This window comes from Oscarella lobularis, chromosome 12 (assembly GCF_947507565.1).
Source record: "Oscarella lobularis chromosome 12, ooOscLobu1.1, whole genome shotgun sequence".
NCBI lineage: Eukaryota > Metazoa > Porifera > Homoscleromorpha > Homosclerophorida > Oscarellidae > Oscarella > Oscarella lobularis.
In genome coordinates this window covers 87,220-100,930 of record NC_089186.1, presented here as the reverse complement: position 1 = coordinate 100,930, position 13,711 = coordinate 87,220, and the positions used below count along the sequence as shown (strand labels likewise).

General features: G+C 47.7%; 6 protein-coding genes across 6 annotated transcripts; 3 read left to right on the top strand and 3 right to left on the bottom strand.

The window, feature by feature from the left end:
• Nucleotides 1-27: 27 nt before the first annotated feature.
• On the bottom strand, nt 28-1,227 carry LOC136194302 (uncharacterized). Its single transcript, XM_065983379.1, has 5 exons — nt 1,096-1,227; nt 830-972; nt 624-778; nt 442-573; nt 28-377 (listed from the first exon to the last, which is right to left on the bottom strand). Exons 1-5 carry the CDS (start codon nt 1,193-1,195, stop codon nt 155-157), a joined length of 753 nt encoding a protein of 250 aa, XP_065839451.1. The 5' UTR covers nt 1,196-1,227; the 3' UTR covers nt 28-154.
• Nucleotides 1,228-1,592: 365 nt separating this feature from the next.
• Nucleotides 1,593-3,764, top strand: LOC136194143 (sorting nexin-4-like). The gene is made up of 15 exons (XM_065983195.1): nt 1,593-1,808; nt 1,865-1,976; nt 2,039-2,068; nt 2,121-2,204; nt 2,264-2,335; nt 2,384-2,425; nt 2,480-2,535; nt 2,591-2,663; nt 2,714-2,775; nt 2,826-2,891; nt 2,947-3,039; nt 3,114-3,213; nt 3,260-3,396; nt 3,456-3,570; nt 3,642-3,764. Exons 1-15 carry the CDS (start codon nt 1,612-1,614, stop codon nt 3,687-3,689), a joined length of 1,287 nt encoding a protein of 428 aa, XP_065839267.1. The 5' UTR covers nt 1,593-1,611; the 3' UTR covers nt 3,690-3,764.
• Nucleotides 3,765-3,887: 123 nt separating this feature from the next.
• On the top strand, nt 3,888-8,668 carry LOC136194142 (atrophin-1-like). Its single transcript, XM_065983194.1, has 7 exons — nt 3,888-4,063; nt 4,191-4,283; nt 4,624-4,841; nt 5,514-6,584; nt 6,973-7,348; nt 7,407-7,578; nt 8,003-8,668. Exons 1-7 carry the CDS (start codon nt 4,016-4,018, stop codon nt 8,200-8,202), a joined length of 2,178 nt encoding a protein of 725 aa, XP_065839266.1. The 5' UTR covers nt 3,888-4,015; the 3' UTR covers nt 8,203-8,668.
• A 354-nt stretch (nt 8,669-9,022) lies between these two features.
• LOC136194146 (myosin light chain 3, skeletal muscle isoform-like) lies at nt 9,023-9,922 on the bottom strand. Its single transcript, XM_065983197.1, has 5 exons — nt 9,841-9,922; nt 9,757-9,784; nt 9,548-9,691; nt 9,236-9,484; nt 9,023-9,168 (listed from the first exon to the last, which is right to left on the bottom strand). The coding sequence occupies exons 1-5, from the start codon at nt 9,841-9,843 to the stop codon at nt 9,140-9,142; spliced, it is 453 nt and encodes a 150-aa protein (XP_065839269.1). The 5' UTR covers nt 9,844-9,922; the 3' UTR covers nt 9,023-9,139.
• Nucleotides 9,923-10,647: 725 nt separating this feature from the next.
• Nucleotides 10,648-13,391, top strand: LOC136194144 (uncharacterized). The gene has a single exon (XM_065983196.1). It carries the CDS (start codon nt 12,008-12,010, stop codon nt 13,271-13,273), a length of 1,266 nt encoding a protein of 421 aa, XP_065839268.1. The 5' UTR covers nt 10,648-12,007; the 3' UTR covers nt 13,274-13,391.
• LOC136194147 (26S proteasome complex subunit SEM1-like) lies at nt 13,216-13,676 on the bottom strand. The gene is made up of 3 exons (XM_065983198.1): nt 13,571-13,676; nt 13,411-13,507; nt 13,216-13,354 (listed from the first exon to the last, which is right to left on the bottom strand). Exons 1-3 carry the CDS (start codon nt 13,653-13,655, stop codon nt 13,288-13,290), a joined length of 249 nt encoding a protein of 82 aa, XP_065839270.1. The 5' UTR covers nt 13,656-13,676; the 3' UTR covers nt 13,216-13,287.
• Between the last annotated feature and the right edge of the window lie 35 nt (nt 13,677-13,711).

Genomic DNA, 13,711 nt, shown 5'->3' with positions numbered 1-13,711 from the left:
TTTTTGCATCGCGTTTGGAAAGCAACGTCAGCACACGAAATTATAATGATAAATTAACGGAGTCTAGCAAAAAGAAAGAACAAAGAAATCAAAAGAACGACAAAGAAGTAGTTTGACAGCACACACATGCACATTGAGTCAGAATCAATTGCAGTTAGTCTCGAACCCAAACCCGATGTACAGTGTCATAATTGGGATTGTTCGGGTAGTCATCGCATTCAAACCTGTTAAACGAAGGGGCAATTGCCCAGTGATAAGCGTTAGCTTTCCAAAATGGAACGTCTGTAAATCCCGGGACAGTCTGCCGAGTGTACCCGACGTTATTTGTAGCAGCAGGCAGGTTCGCACTGTGACCGTCCAATTGGGTAAACTCTCGCCTGAAATAATACGCGGCCAGAGTGGCAATCTTTTCTTAGCTCCGGGTACAGATGTGCTACTTACGTCCAGTCTTGAACATTGTGGTGACGTTTTCCGTCGTAAGAGGTTTTAATAATATTGCTGTTGCTTGTTTTAAAATGTACGACACGGGTGTGATGACTGGTTGTGCAGTAGAAACGCAGTTCCTTAGCCCAGCTACAAAGATTAATTAATAGCACGTGTTAATTAATATGTCGGACAATAACCTGCTAGAAATGCCCAAAGCGTTCATATGCTGATGAGAATAGCCGTCGGGATCAGTTGGAAGACTTAGCTTTAGAACGTTCTTTTCACCGCTTTTGTGTTTATAAGCGTATAGCAGCATCCACCCTCCGCCATCCGTTTCCATGTCGCAGAAAGCCTAACGGGTGTGTTTTGGCAGTCGAGTTAATTAACTTTACTTTTTACTCACTTTAAATGGTTTCGTCACTTCGGATGGTCGTATCCAATAGACGCCGCTCTGGGTGCGACTGGGCAGAGTTTTGCACGAATCAGCAGGCTTATTCTCCGTTCCAACGGCCACGAAGTCCGCGCACAGATCAGAGCAGAGATGATCTGAAAAGCGTCTCTATAGGCTAGGACTGCATGTAACCCTCATGGACTTTGCTGTAATGTTCATGTATCTCGCATGATTACGAACGGGACAAAAATGTATGCTGCTGAATATTCACGGCATACCTTTTGTTTCGTACTCTCTCTCGACATCGTAGTCGACTCTGAACGATCCAAAAGCACTCTCGAAAGTGAGTAGAGCAAGAACACTTAGCAGAAGATGCATTTCCTTTGTTTCCTTTTGAATGCTGAGTGTAGTTGGGGAGTGCTCAGTAAGAGTGTGCGTAGCTTCGGCTTAGAGCTGAATATATACACCAAAGAGTCGAAGTCTAAACATTTGAATTCCATAACTGCACTTTGGCCCCAAATCTTCAAGTTGGGGGCGAGGTGCAGGTCAAGAATTCATACATGCGTGTAATTGATAACGGTGAGTGCGGTTCGTGTGCGCTTGGCGCGTCCGGTTTGGCTTGACTAGATGATATATCAAAGGCGCGTGCACGGACGCACTCATACATACCATACACCTGTTTGTTCTTTTGAGACATTTTGAATAAATTTCGAAAGTTATGAGCGAAACCATGACAACAAAGCTTTACATTCACCGTAAGGATGGACACATGCGTGCTTTAGCCGCTGCACAAAATGACGTCGATTCGCTACAATCCGCACGAGGAGCCGGACGAGGACGAGGAAAAGACGCTCGATCAGTACGTCCACGAACACGGGGCGGAGTGCGTCGCCGACGTCGCCGACATAGCAATCGGAACGAACGAGAAACGCGTGACGAACACGGAGAACTTTCTCGTCGATCGATACGTTGAATACGAAGTCGAAACGACGTGAGACGACGCCAAAAATAACAATCGGAATCCCTAATTGCGTCTAACACACCTAGGATTCGAATAGGATCATCGATCGACGCCAAATTGCCGCCAACTTTCACCGTATTTCGACGATATTCGGATTTCGAAGCGTTGCGAACTTGTCTCGTTGTTTCGCATCCATCGGTGAGATGCAAGGGGGGAGGAGCCTCGTGGGCGTGGTCATTTCGATATCTCTTCTTTCTCAGGTCATTGTGCCTCCTTTGCCAGAGAAAGTCGTAAGTGATGCAGCTATATGACGGTTTTCTTTTTATTTTTGGCTATTTTTAGGTGAATGTTGTTTGGAAAAATGGAACGCCGGAATTGGATAAATTCAATGATGATTTGATTGGTCACAGGAGGTGTGCGTTTCAGGTTAGGTTAATAAAATAATTAAAATCGATCTATTAGAGAGAGACTTTCTTTCTATGCAGACATTCTTGGTTCGTGTGAGCAAGCACTCCGTCTTGTCCGCCCATCCGAAATATCACGATTTTTTGACTAGAGTATTTAGAAAATAATTTTGTATTTTTGATTTCATTTATATCTTTCAGGATTATGATTTCAAAGTCTTGATGAGTGGAGTTGAAATGAAAGTACGTAACAAATTCTAATTACTGTAGTATTTGCATTGATTTTTCTCTATCTAGTCCGACTCCTTCTTCAAGCAGCTATCAGCTACAATAGGACTGAAAAAACCAGACAAGTTCTCTAAGCACTCGTAGATTCAATGACTTGTAACGTTTTTCTCTTCTATCTAGACGATTTTTGGAATTGAAAACGTATGCTGACGCCTTGGAAGAAAGTACAAAAGAAGTCATAGACGTCAGAAGGGTAAATAGTCAGAAATCAATAATAAGATTTATTGACTTTTGCTTCTACAGAAAGTCGGATTCAAAAGACTTCAGATCTACAAGCTTTTTGCAGACCTAGCTAAACAATTCAAGTAAGCAAAAATACAATAAATAGATATCATAATTAATTAATAATTGTTAGTGATTGGAGTGGTATTGAGCCAGAGATGGGAGACTGTCTTCAAAGTGCAAGCCATCGTTTGGACGGGTAACCTTTAGTGTAACGTCACGTGTTTATTAATTTGATTTGATTTTGATTTTAGCTTAGCTGGACTAGTGCAAGGCTTCTCCGAACAAGACGAAACCCAGTTCGGAGAACCAATGAAAGAGTATCAGCTCTATGCAGACGCAATGAGGTAAAAATTTAAATAATTGATTTTATCAGTATGCCATAGTGAGTATGCGAAGAAGTGTAAACATAGTCTATTAGATCTGTCGCTAAGAAAGGCGAAATCGTTCAATATGAGTGCGAACAGACCGAACAGGTGTTGCACTCGAAAGTGAAAGCGAAAGCCGACTTTGAAAAAGACGTGAGATTTTTATACGACTCCTCTAATCAAATTAATATATTTCTAGCCGAACGCGCTGTCGTTTTCGAGTTTGAAAGCGAAACTTTTCGGCGGGGGACCGTCGATCGAGGAGCGTCGAAAGGAGCATGAGCAAATTGTTAAGAAGGCGGAGGAGAGCGTCGAAAGAGCGCAGGAAGAATTGAGGCACGACGACGCGTCGACGTCATAGGAATAAATATTTAAATTATTATTTATTTTTGCAGTTCATTTGTGAGTCAATCCGAACGAGATATGGAGACGTTTCATAGGCAAAAACGAGAAGACATCAAACGCGTGCTCATCGCCGATGCGAAACTTCAACTCGAACTAAATCGAAAGGTGAGTTCACTCGCGCGCGCGCGCGCGCGAGAGTCGCCTTGGCAACCGATATCTTTTTCTTCCCCCCTCAGTCGCTTTCGGCGTGGAGGAATCTCAAAGAGACGTTCCATTCGTGTTGATGTTATCGCGTATGCGGTATGCGCTCTTTGTATGAGATCGACGCAGGTGTGTGTACGGTTTTCTTCAATGACTCATCCCCCGCCCCCTCGTGTCACGCGCGTGTGGTCGCGGCTAATTAGACACATCACGCCACGACGGCGGAAATTCGTCTCTCTTACCGGTTTATAGGCCTCGTCGACGTTGCTCGGCTACGCGACGACGTGGCGCACTCGTCAAGAGACCGAAATCGCTTTCGATTGAACGCGCAGGATGACGTTCGCGCGTAAATATAAGGATACGCCCGTTCACGTGACGGGGTGACGTCACTTGGAACTGTTAGAAGCGCATGGACGACGACGACGAACGTCTTCATCCTGTCGTCGTTTTGACGGAGGTGAGTCTCGTCCCGATTGACGATTCGTTCGACGTTCGACGCGCGAGAAACGTTCGCTCGTCGTCGCGCAACTTCCGCTTGCGCGTTTTTGACTTCACCAGTTCACGGGCTTTGTCTCTCGGCGTAGGGACACGTGTTCGGCTCGTATGGCGACAGGAGAAGTCGAACGAAAGATCCGGGACCGATCGCTCGTCCAGGCGTCGAGCGAGCGAAGGGAAAGGTGGGTTTTCGAGAGGGGGCGTGGTCTGCCAAAGGGGTAAAAAGAAGAAAAGGGGGGCGGGGTCAAAGAACGCCGCGCTTTCTGCTTTGGGGTGGTGAGGCGGAAGGCGCGACCTTTCTCCAACAGGATGTAACCGTCGCGCGTTATCGTGTTTACTCGCGGGTCGTAGAGCACGGAACGGGCATTAATCGTATCGTGCGAGAACAGGAAGGGAAGGAGAACGAGGCGAGATATCGCCTTGTCGTCTCGCGTTCCAATCATCGTTGCGCGTTGACTAGACGCGACGATTTCCCCCTTACGTGGCTTCCCTTTCTCTATCTATACGGTCTCGTACGCGCAGACACCCGTAAAAGCGACGATGGGAAGCTGCGACGGCGGCGCCGTCGTCGCGCGACGTCACCATCGAAACGATTACGGCTGGTCGAAAGAGGAGAACGCCATGTCGGAGCACGTCGCCTTCAATATCGTCTCGGAACTCTTCGCCGACGAATTAGGCGACGTCGATTCGGGAAACGAGGGAAGCCTGCCACCTCCGTCGCCTTTGGATAATGAAAATCGGTGAGTCAGTCAGCGTATGACTGAAAAGATCCCGCGCGATTACCCGGCCTTTTGACTGCGCCACTGCGCGCACAGACCCCTTCGTTTCGCGCCCATCGCGTTTTCTTTTTTTTGACTGACCGTCGTGGGGAAAACGCAATAATGTTGCCCATAATTAATTTTCTAAGTAGTTTCCAGGACTGCTTATCTAGAGAGGGTTCCCTTTTGAGTAAATGAAATTCCTTGCTCTGACGAACACCGGGATTTTTTTTATTCTCGTTCTAAAGATCATAGGAGGATTTCTCTCCTCTTCCTCCGGTTTCTCTGACATCCGCATGGGGAACCCAGTCATCCCATTCGTTTTCCCGCGCTCTTCTCCTCATCCGATTGGTTCCCGCGCTCCCTTCACTCCTCAGCTGATCCTACCCCCGGCATCTTGACTGTATTCGCTCCCGCGTTCCCATTGTGCCCGGCGTTTTGACCGTATACTATAGATAGATAGTCGTGACTGAATGCAGTACCTCTGTTGATTACACCCGGCGATTTTGACCGCCTAATTCTAGTCGTTTCCCACCCATTTGGACCGGCATAGTGACTGTATTCGCTCCCGCGCTCCCACTGTACCCGGCGTTTTGACCGTATATACTATAGATAGTCGTGAATGACGATTATACCGGCGTTTTGACTTCGTAGAACGTATCCGCCTTCCTGGTCATGGTCAGACGCCGACCCAACGTTCCAGCACGTGACCGCCGCCGCAGCAACGAGCTACGAAACTCCTCTCGGATCAATATCCTCATTCGGCTCCATTTCCTCGGCTGATTCAGCGCTCATGGGCACAGAACGAAATCGTCGCTCGAATCCATGGCAACACACGCCTTCCACTCCTCAAACAACAACGCGTTCCATGGAAGCGGATAAATCTGCACCGGTATCAGCCGGAAGTAGCCCACCCCCGCCTCAGCCGTCGTCCGGGCAAAGCAAAGATGACGTCAGCGCGAATAGGCATTCATATCCCAAAGCGGCGTCCGGGAGTCCGGCGAAAACGAAACAGCCTCTTCTGGCCACGCCTATCATACACAACGGAATGGTGACGAAAGATCCGCCGAGATTCTATCGAAGTAGTGGCGGCGGCGGCGGCACCACCAACGGCGGCACCAACGGTGTGAATATTTATAAATCAAGTCCCGGATATCCGCCTCCGCCGCCGTCTCGTTATGTTCGCGGAGGCGGAGGCGGCGGCGGCACCTATGGGGCATCCGGGACGTCGCTCGTGTCGTCGACGCCGTCCAATTGGCAATACACGATACATGAAGATCAAACGAGAACGAATTATTCTCGCAGTTCCAATGGAAGTTCGGTTATGCTTCGATTCAACGATCGGCAAAATCGACCGCCTCGACTTGCCAATAAGAGTCGGCGTTTCTCCGACGGAATTTTATATACGGGACAGCAGCAACCAGAGGGGGCAAACGAGACACCGCAGCCACCTGCTATTGAGTTGAATCCTCCGCTTCCTCCTCAGGCGTCGTTTGCACCTGTTCCTCCTCCGCCGGCGGTGGCGGCGGCGGGGGCGGCGGCCGCAGCTCAGATGCATTTGTATCCGGGTATGGTGAGAGCCGGAGTGAAGTTGAGAAAGGGCGGCGCTGTGCAAGTGGGACGAAGCAATTCGTTTAATCATCCGCCGCGCAGTCGACCGCAGCTGTTGGCTGTGCCGAGAAGCTCGACACCCGGATCCAGTCCACCAGTCCATCACGATCAAAGGTGAGTCAAAAGATAGAGGAATATCACTAGTAGGGCATAGGATTCGGTGTAACCTCTATCACTTTTTTAACACCTACCTAATGAGAGGAAGTTCATGCATAGAGAGTCAATGTTGTGGTTGCTTCGGATGTACCTAGAGTCTCTAGTCTAAGAGGCTATATATACACTTTGTTAAATTGTATACGCATCAGATTTAGCAGCTAATTGTTTGGATTCTGAGAACAAACTAGTGACTATCTTATAAGCAGATCCGTTTATTATAGTCACTTGGGATTCTAAGAAAGAATTTGTGGGCTTATAATACGGAGTCTACCTAGAACACTTACATGCTTATAGGGCTACCAAATATAGAAGACCTACATATCATATATCTCTGTTCTTCTCACAGAATGTCAATGCCACAAGGAGGAGGAGGAGGCTACCCTGCGTTCTCATCCCTTCGCTTGGGCTACCACAAAGGCTTTCGTCCCCACTCAGCTCCCAATCCGTTTCTCACTCCAAACGGTCATCCCGGCATGCCGCCTCCGCCTCCGTCTCAGTACGATCCGTCGCGTCCCAAAGCGTCGCACGAGCTTCATCTGCGCATCGAGTCATGCATTGAAGAGACGAAAGCGTTGGGACAGGAACGACGACGAGTTGAGTTGGACGTCGCGAGCTACTTGGGACGAAATTCGTATCCGCTTGTCTCGTCCGTGCCTCGTCTTCCGCCCAATCCAACGCGTCTCGACAAGCTGATCAATGATCAGTTCAAGGAACATGCTAAGGTAGGGGGGGAAGGGTTGAGAGACGAGTCTCTTTTATTGAGTTTGTTTTTTTATCTAGATGGAGGCTATTGTGATTTTGATGGAGAGACATCGTCTTCTGCTTGGCGGAGGGGAGATGTCGGGTTCTTTAGATAATTGGCTTGCGGCGATACAGGATCTGTATGTGAAGCGGCAGGATGAACGCGAAGCGCTCTCCGATCCGTCGCGGAGAAACCAATGGGATGAGAACGGTAAGAAAGAGCAGCAGACACTGCAATAGAGCAGTGGCCTTATTGGTCATTTGGGATCATCCAAACTACTATGACCCTCATACAGCAGCTATCCATAGGCTAACTCTCCTCTCTTGAACCACGTCTCTATTGATGACATTCTAAATTCTTGTAGAGAGAGAGAGAGAGAGGGGGGGTAATCTCCTTTCCTTGCAGTCTCCACTTCTTATCTAGGATATGCTGTTTCCTTTGCTGCTTTTTGTACTCTCCTTCTGTAGGCTAATCCCCCCTCTCCCCATATGATGGCTTCTAGAGGTTAGCAAGTCTCCTAGATGACGTCAAACTTGCCGTTGTTCCTGTGCTTTTTTTTATAATATCTAGGCTACCACCCACCTGCTTAACCTTTATATTTCGTCATTGCAATAATAAATTCTTGTGATTGTAGAAGTCCTTGGACTTGCTGCGAGTGCAGAAGAACTAACAAGAGCAATACAGGGATGTAGAATGGTGATTGGATCACTCCTTGGCAGTGGAGGCGGTGGAGAGAACGGCATCCCCATCCAAGGCTTTCCAGATCTCGATCAAATAGAGCTTTCCTTAGCGGCGTTTCGTTTCACGGCGCCAGAGGGAGGTCACACCGCTTAGAGCTTTTCTATGTACTTGACCGCGCACTTACAGCACACCGAGTCCTCTCATGGTCACAAATAATATTTAGAAATACTGTACGAGATATTCACTTGCTTTTTGTTGCGTCCGACGAACCCTGCATGTATGATCTGACTTTTTCAATTGGAATAATGCCCCCTACAGGACTGACTCCAATAATTCACCCGAATGCATTTTTTAAAACGTAGAGAACTCTTTGGGAAAGAGATCTACATTGACTGTCGTGTTTTATGTATTTTTTTGTAGAGAGACATCAATTGCAATTGCACTGTGTAGAAGGCTGTATTTAGGATTTGTTTCCCCCCTCCCCCTCATTTTTTCTTTTCTAACTATCAGATGAGACTGGAGCAAAACAACAGACTGGCATATTTCTATGACTGCAGTGTTTTGCATTTAGTGGCGCTGCAAATTTTGATTGTAAAAATAAAAATCGGCTGCATCAATAGTTATTAGTCATGACCCCACCACTGTAAAGTCATTGCCTATATATAGCCAACCTTTCAGCCCAACACTACGCTACGCTGCGGAACTTACACTCGATACGCGTACATAAGATAACCCATAACCCCTTGGGTGGCCTTTCCCATAGGGAACACCTAACTTCCTCTATCTAAAACAAGCAGATGTATGATACCCAATCTCTACGGCTTTCATCGCTCCATGACCTGTGCCAGGCAGAACAGCTTAGGAAACAAAGGATTCCATTAGGCCTGAGGATAAATAACAGCGCGCATTCCATTACTCGTTGGTGTGGCCTACGTCACAGGAAGTAAGGACACCGCCCACCCGGAGAGACACATGTAATCAATCTTATTAGTATTATTACTAAAGTGCACGAAAAACCAAAACCAAGAGGAAAAAACAGACACAAAAGAAAAACACGACCCCCCGTCGAAAAGAACCAGTCAGCTTGCCACTACTGCGACATAATAAGCTTCACAAACTCTATATAAAAATAAAGAGAAAATACATACATAGGAGTGGACCACGCCCACGCAAATATTCAACGTGCCTTCGTAATTGATATTTCCTCCGCTATCGTGTTCGACGCCCTGAAGCAGCTGGTCGACTTCGTCGTCGCTCAATCGCTCGCCTAAGCTCGTGAGCACGTGACGCAATTCCCCGGCCGATATCATCCCGTTGCCGTCCTTATCGAAAACGCGCAAACCCTCGATGAAATCCTCCTGCGTTCCCTGTTCGCGTCGATTCGACAGCGTTCCCACGATGGGAAGAAATTCTTCGAAGCTAACGCGCTTTACGCCTTCGGGGAGAGAGAGAGAAATTTTTTCGGTTAATGATGCGGGGGCGTGGTCATTTCCCTTACCGGTCGGATCGACGTCGTGGAGAATCTTTTTCAATTCGGCTTCGGTTGGGTTGAGACCGATTGCGCGTAGGACGTCGCCGATTTGATTGCTGTCGATCTTTTCGTCGCCTTTGCGGTCGAAGAGGAGAAAGGCGTCCTTCTTGTCTGCGCGAGAGAGAGAAAAGGAGAGTTCCGGATGTGAGGGCCCCCACTCTGTTTGGCTTACTGACCGGCTATTTCGTCTTCGGTGAACTTCGGCTAGAGGAGGGAGAGATCGGAAATGCCGATTCGGACGAGCGCGGACGAGGACTTACCATATCTCGGGCTCAAGGCGAAGGAAAACACAAAGGTTCGAGTAACGCATGCGCGCTAAGAGGGGAAGACGTCAAGGTAGGTACGGGACGTTGGTAAACCATTACGGGACTCTCTCCAAATCGGTTTTTGAAAATGACGGCGTCTTCAGTGGTTTGGCCGCTCGACAAGTTCTCTGTTGACTTCGACGCGTGGAAATCGGCTCGTTGCGAAGCCATGAGTCGAGAAATTCGCCCGTTGGACGAAGTTCTCGTCGGAACGTCGACGAGTCGTCGCGAAACGAGCAAGAAATTGATCGAGAGCGACGCGAATGGACGATCGACTATCGAAGCTCTGCTGGCGAACGAACGGGAGCAGATTTCGAAGTCGAAAGCGTCCGAACGGCTCCTTGCTCGCGAGCGTGACGTCATCGAGTCGATCGACGTCACGCGAGCAGAAATCGAAGAGATGCGCGTCGAAGAGCGCGAGGAAAAGGCGAAACAGCGCGAGTTGGAGAAGCGAATCGGCGAAATAGAAAAAAATGAAAAACAGAAAACGTTTCATTATTATGGCGCGAATTTGGTCAAAAACGTCATTGGTATCAAGTGGGATGACGACGAAGAGTCGGCGGATAAGATCAAGGGGGTCGTTGCTCTCAATGGGGGCGTCAAGCAGTTCGAATTCAATTCGAAGAAGACGTCTTTTGTGACTGATTGTTTGTGGGATATGATAGCTAGTGTGGGAAAAGAGTAGATAGAACATTCGCATCACGTGTTTATATAATCAATCGAGTTCTTTGGCGAGGTCTAGCGCACGTCGAATGTAGAATGATGGCTCTCCCAAGCCGAAGAATCCACGCGCTCAGGCCTAGTACGTCTTCCGAACGATCATCGAAGGTCGTACCGTCTAAATCGCCGCTCTAGTTCGTCTCTCGGACGGAAAACACAGCATCAGGTCTTGCTAGCTTCCTTCGTTGCATAGCTTCCTTTACGTTCTTCGTTTCCCGTTTACTTAATTTCTAAGCTTCCCAAAGCTATATACGGTGCTGCCTACCCACGCTTAGTCAAATAGGAACAAGTGGTAATGATGAAGTCGTCACCGAGTCTTCTACTGGTCTTTGTGGCTATTTCTGTCTATGCAACTGTCGTTGTCTACGGCCGTCCTACTGAAACTGTCGTTTTCATCAACATCGGCATCCGTCCCACTGAAGTGAGTGGCACTAAGAAAGTCTTGCCAGAGAGGTTTTTGTCAGGGTCAGACTGTATAAGTGATTGCTCTAAAAAGTGTAAAGCGCATTGGCCTACTGATGGTCGCAAGTGCTCTACTCTGATTTGCCGATGCCTCCAAGTCAACAAGTTCAAGCTCGGCACCAGTTCTACATCACATAGGATAAGTTGCTGCCACTTTTGACTGTGAGAAGACTGATTTTGCTAAACGTATTGCGCTCAGCATGCAGTGAGTCGCGGTTGGACAACTCAGTATATAGAATTTTTAAATAAGTGATCCCTAAAGGTTCAGCGCACGTTCTCTGATGTCTGCTGGCTCTACGCCTGAGGAATCCACGCGCTCAGCCCATTTTTTGAGTAGATACTCGCCTACTGTTCTCTGTCTCGCTTCCTTTTGTTTACGTCATTCCATCATTTCCTTTCCTGTTACTTTGTAAGCTAAGCGTCCACCTACACACGCTTATATAGGGCGTGATCGTCTGTTTCTAGTCAATTGGTTTACGGGTACAGCAATGACAAAGCTTTTCTTGAGTCTTCTACTGGTCTTCGTTGTTTTTTCTGTCTACTCCGTTGTCAACTGCCTTCCTTCACGAATCTGCGGGTTTCAGTGCTATAGGCTTTGTCAATCGCTTGGGGCTATTGGAAACTGCCCTGTTACCTGCGAATGCCGCGGCCTTTCCTACGCTAGCATTCCTTCAAGTTGAACTTATTACGGTACGTGTACCAATACCTGAAAGGAGCATTTTTTTGGCTACTGTATTTGTTTGTCAATCAGTATCAGCAATAATGACTAAATACATTTAGGCGTGTTTGCTACTCGATGGGCAGCGTTCCTCTCGCTTCTGTATCTTTTTATAGTTATGCCTTCGCTTCCATGTTCGCTAACGTTGACTCGCCTCAGTCTTTGAGTCGCAGAAGTCGTGGAAGGACAGCGGTTCAGGTCTAGCGCACGTTGAACGTAGAAATGGCTCTGTCGCCATGGATTCATTCTCTCGCTCTCGGCTCTCCCAAGCCGAAGAATCCACGCGCTCAGGTCCAATACGTCTTTCGAACGGTCGATGAAGGTCGCACGCAGTCATCGATGTCCAAATCGCCGCTGAATCTCGCTCTGGTTCGTCTCTCGGACGGAAAACACAGCATCAGGTCGATATTGAGCGAAAGCGCCGTCGAATCGATCGTGAACGACAACGTCGACGACGAGAAAGTCATCTGCGGCGTCGTCGTTCTCCACTCCTATCATCTTCACGTGGAAAACGGCGAATTTCTTCTCGTAGTCAACGACTTGAAGTACGTATGTGGAGAAGAGGGCGTGGTCAGAACGAAAGCCGTGCGTAATTTGTGCGACGAAGCCGATATCGTCGCCACGTTGAAATGCTTGCATGGCAATCAGCAGCATCAACAACCTTTAGTTTCTATAGCGGGATTGCGTCCCAACGCCGTGGGAGAAGTATCTCAAGTCTTGATGGGACTTGAAGAATCGGAATTGAGACAGGAAAGTGAGGAGATCAATGTCACGGCACTGAGGGCAATTATTGGTTTGTTTGATGAGGAGGAGGAGGAAGTAGAAGATGATGATTATGATGATGATGATGATGATAAATTGACTCTTGAGGATTGTATAATATTGCCTGAGGACGCTGAAATAATAGAGCGTCTCTTTAGGAATCTGGCACGTAATAAGGAACAAAGGGAAGAAAATGGTGATGTTGCAGCATCATCTTGTGGAGAAATGGCACTTGTGAACGAAAATCAAATCAATCCGAGTCAAATAGCGGAACAATTTTCAGCCAATCAGCATCCAATTGACATCGTTCCTGTAACGTCAAGTGGAGAAAGTGAAGAGAGTCCAGACATTCTGGGACCGTCACCCAAGCCAAGAATTCAAATGAGAACTAATAAATCTGTACTTGGGATTAATATGAGCGTGTTGCCTAGCAGCGTGGCTCATCCCACGTCGCTTATTCCAGCCAATCAGAAGCATGGATTAGCAGCGAAAGAATCCAGCCGTGCAACGTCACCTCCATCTATGGAATCTTCATCTGAGACTCCTCCTCTTCCTTCATCTAAGAAACGTAAGGAAGAGCTGCCACCACCACCACCACGTCTAGACCCAGAAGATAGCGATGATGATCTCGATCTATGGTGTTTGAAGTACATGGAGGCGAATCGCGATAACGTCATGTCAGATTTATTTGAAACTTTATTCTCTACCAACACAAAGTGTACATAATATAGTTAAGTCTTTCAGCTTTGCATGGGCTGTGGTTGGGGCTGTTGAGCCGTTTTGTGGCCGTGTTTTTCAATTTCGGCTCTAGTTAAAAAATTAAAAAAAAATTATTAAAATCTAAATGATGGGGTTTTATATACCGTAGCTGTTGGGAGAAGTCGTCTTCGACGTTGTCGTCGTCCCAGTTCTCTTCCCACACGTGCTGATCGCCGTGGTTTTCTTCTTTTTCTGTCCAATCTGATGTTTGGAAAAGGTTAGGGGGTCCCAGACGAAGACAACTGTCGCGATCCATTCTGTTACCTTCTACGGGAAATTCCTCGAACTCGTCGTCGTCCTCGAGCAGACTAAGATCCTGTTTCGGCGCGTTGGTCGACGAAGACGCCATTGCGAATACGGGATAAGAGTTTCAAAACGCGTGCGTTAACGTAGCAACCGCCGTTT

Coding starts and splice junctions, on each gene's coding strand:
- LOC136194143 (XM_065983195.1), top strand. CDS start 1,612: ATGACGTCGATTCGCTACAATCCGCACGAGGAGCCGGACGAGGACGAG. Junction 2,069..2,120: donor CTCCTTTGCCAGAGAAAGTC/GTAAGTGATGCA, acceptor GGCTATTTTTAG/GTGAATGTTGTTTGGAAAAA. Junction 3,397..3,455: donor AGAGCGCAGGAAGAATTGAG/GCACGACGACGC, acceptor TTATTTTTGCAG/TTCATTTGTGAGTCAATCCG.
- LOC136194147 (XM_065983198.1), bottom strand. CDS start 13,655: ATGGCGTCTTCGTCGACCAACGCGCCGAAACAGGATCTTAGTCTGCTC. Junction 13,508..13,570: donor CGAGGAATTTCCCGTAGAAG/GTAACAGAATGG, acceptor TCCAAACATCAG/ATTGGACAGAAAAAGAAGAA. Junction 13,355..13,410: donor GACTTCTCCCAACAGCTACG/GTATATAAAACC, acceptor TTTTTTAACTAG/AGCCGAAATTGAAAAACACG.
- LOC136194302 (XM_065983379.1), bottom strand. CDS start 1,195: ATGCATCTTCTGCTAAGTGTTCTTGCTCTACTCACTTTCGAGAGTGCT. Junction 574..623: donor GCTTTGGGCATTTCTAGCAG/GTTATTGTCCGA, acceptor TAATCTTTGTAG/CTGGGCTAAGGAACTGCGTT. Junction 378..441: donor CACAATGTTCAAGACTGGAC/GTAAGTAGCACA, acceptor GTATTATTTCAG/GCGAGAGTTTACCCAATTGG.
- LOC136194142 (XM_065983194.1), top strand. CDS start 4,016: ATGGACGACGACGACGAACGTCTTCATCCTGTCGTCGTTTTGACGGAG. Junction 4,064..4,190: donor CTGTCGTCGTTTTGACGGAG/GTGAGTCTCGTC, acceptor CTCTCGGCGTAG/GGACACGTGTTCGGCTCGTA. Junction 6,585..6,972: donor CCAGTCCATCACGATCAAAG/GTGAGTCAAAAG, acceptor TTCTTCTCACAG/AATGTCAATGCCACAAGGAG.
- LOC136194144 (XM_065983196.1), top strand. CDS start 12,008: ATGGCTCTGTCGCCATGGATTCATTCTCTCGCTCTCGGCTCTCCCAAG.
- LOC136194146 (XM_065983197.1), bottom strand. Junction 9,692..9,756: donor CACCGAAGACGAAATAGCCG/GTCAGTAAGCCA, acceptor TCTCTCGCGCAG/ACAAGAAGGACGCCTTTCTC. Junction 9,169..9,235: donor AGGAAATATCAATTACGAAG/GCACGTTGAATA, acceptor ATTTTTATATAG/AGTTTGTGAAGCTTATTATG.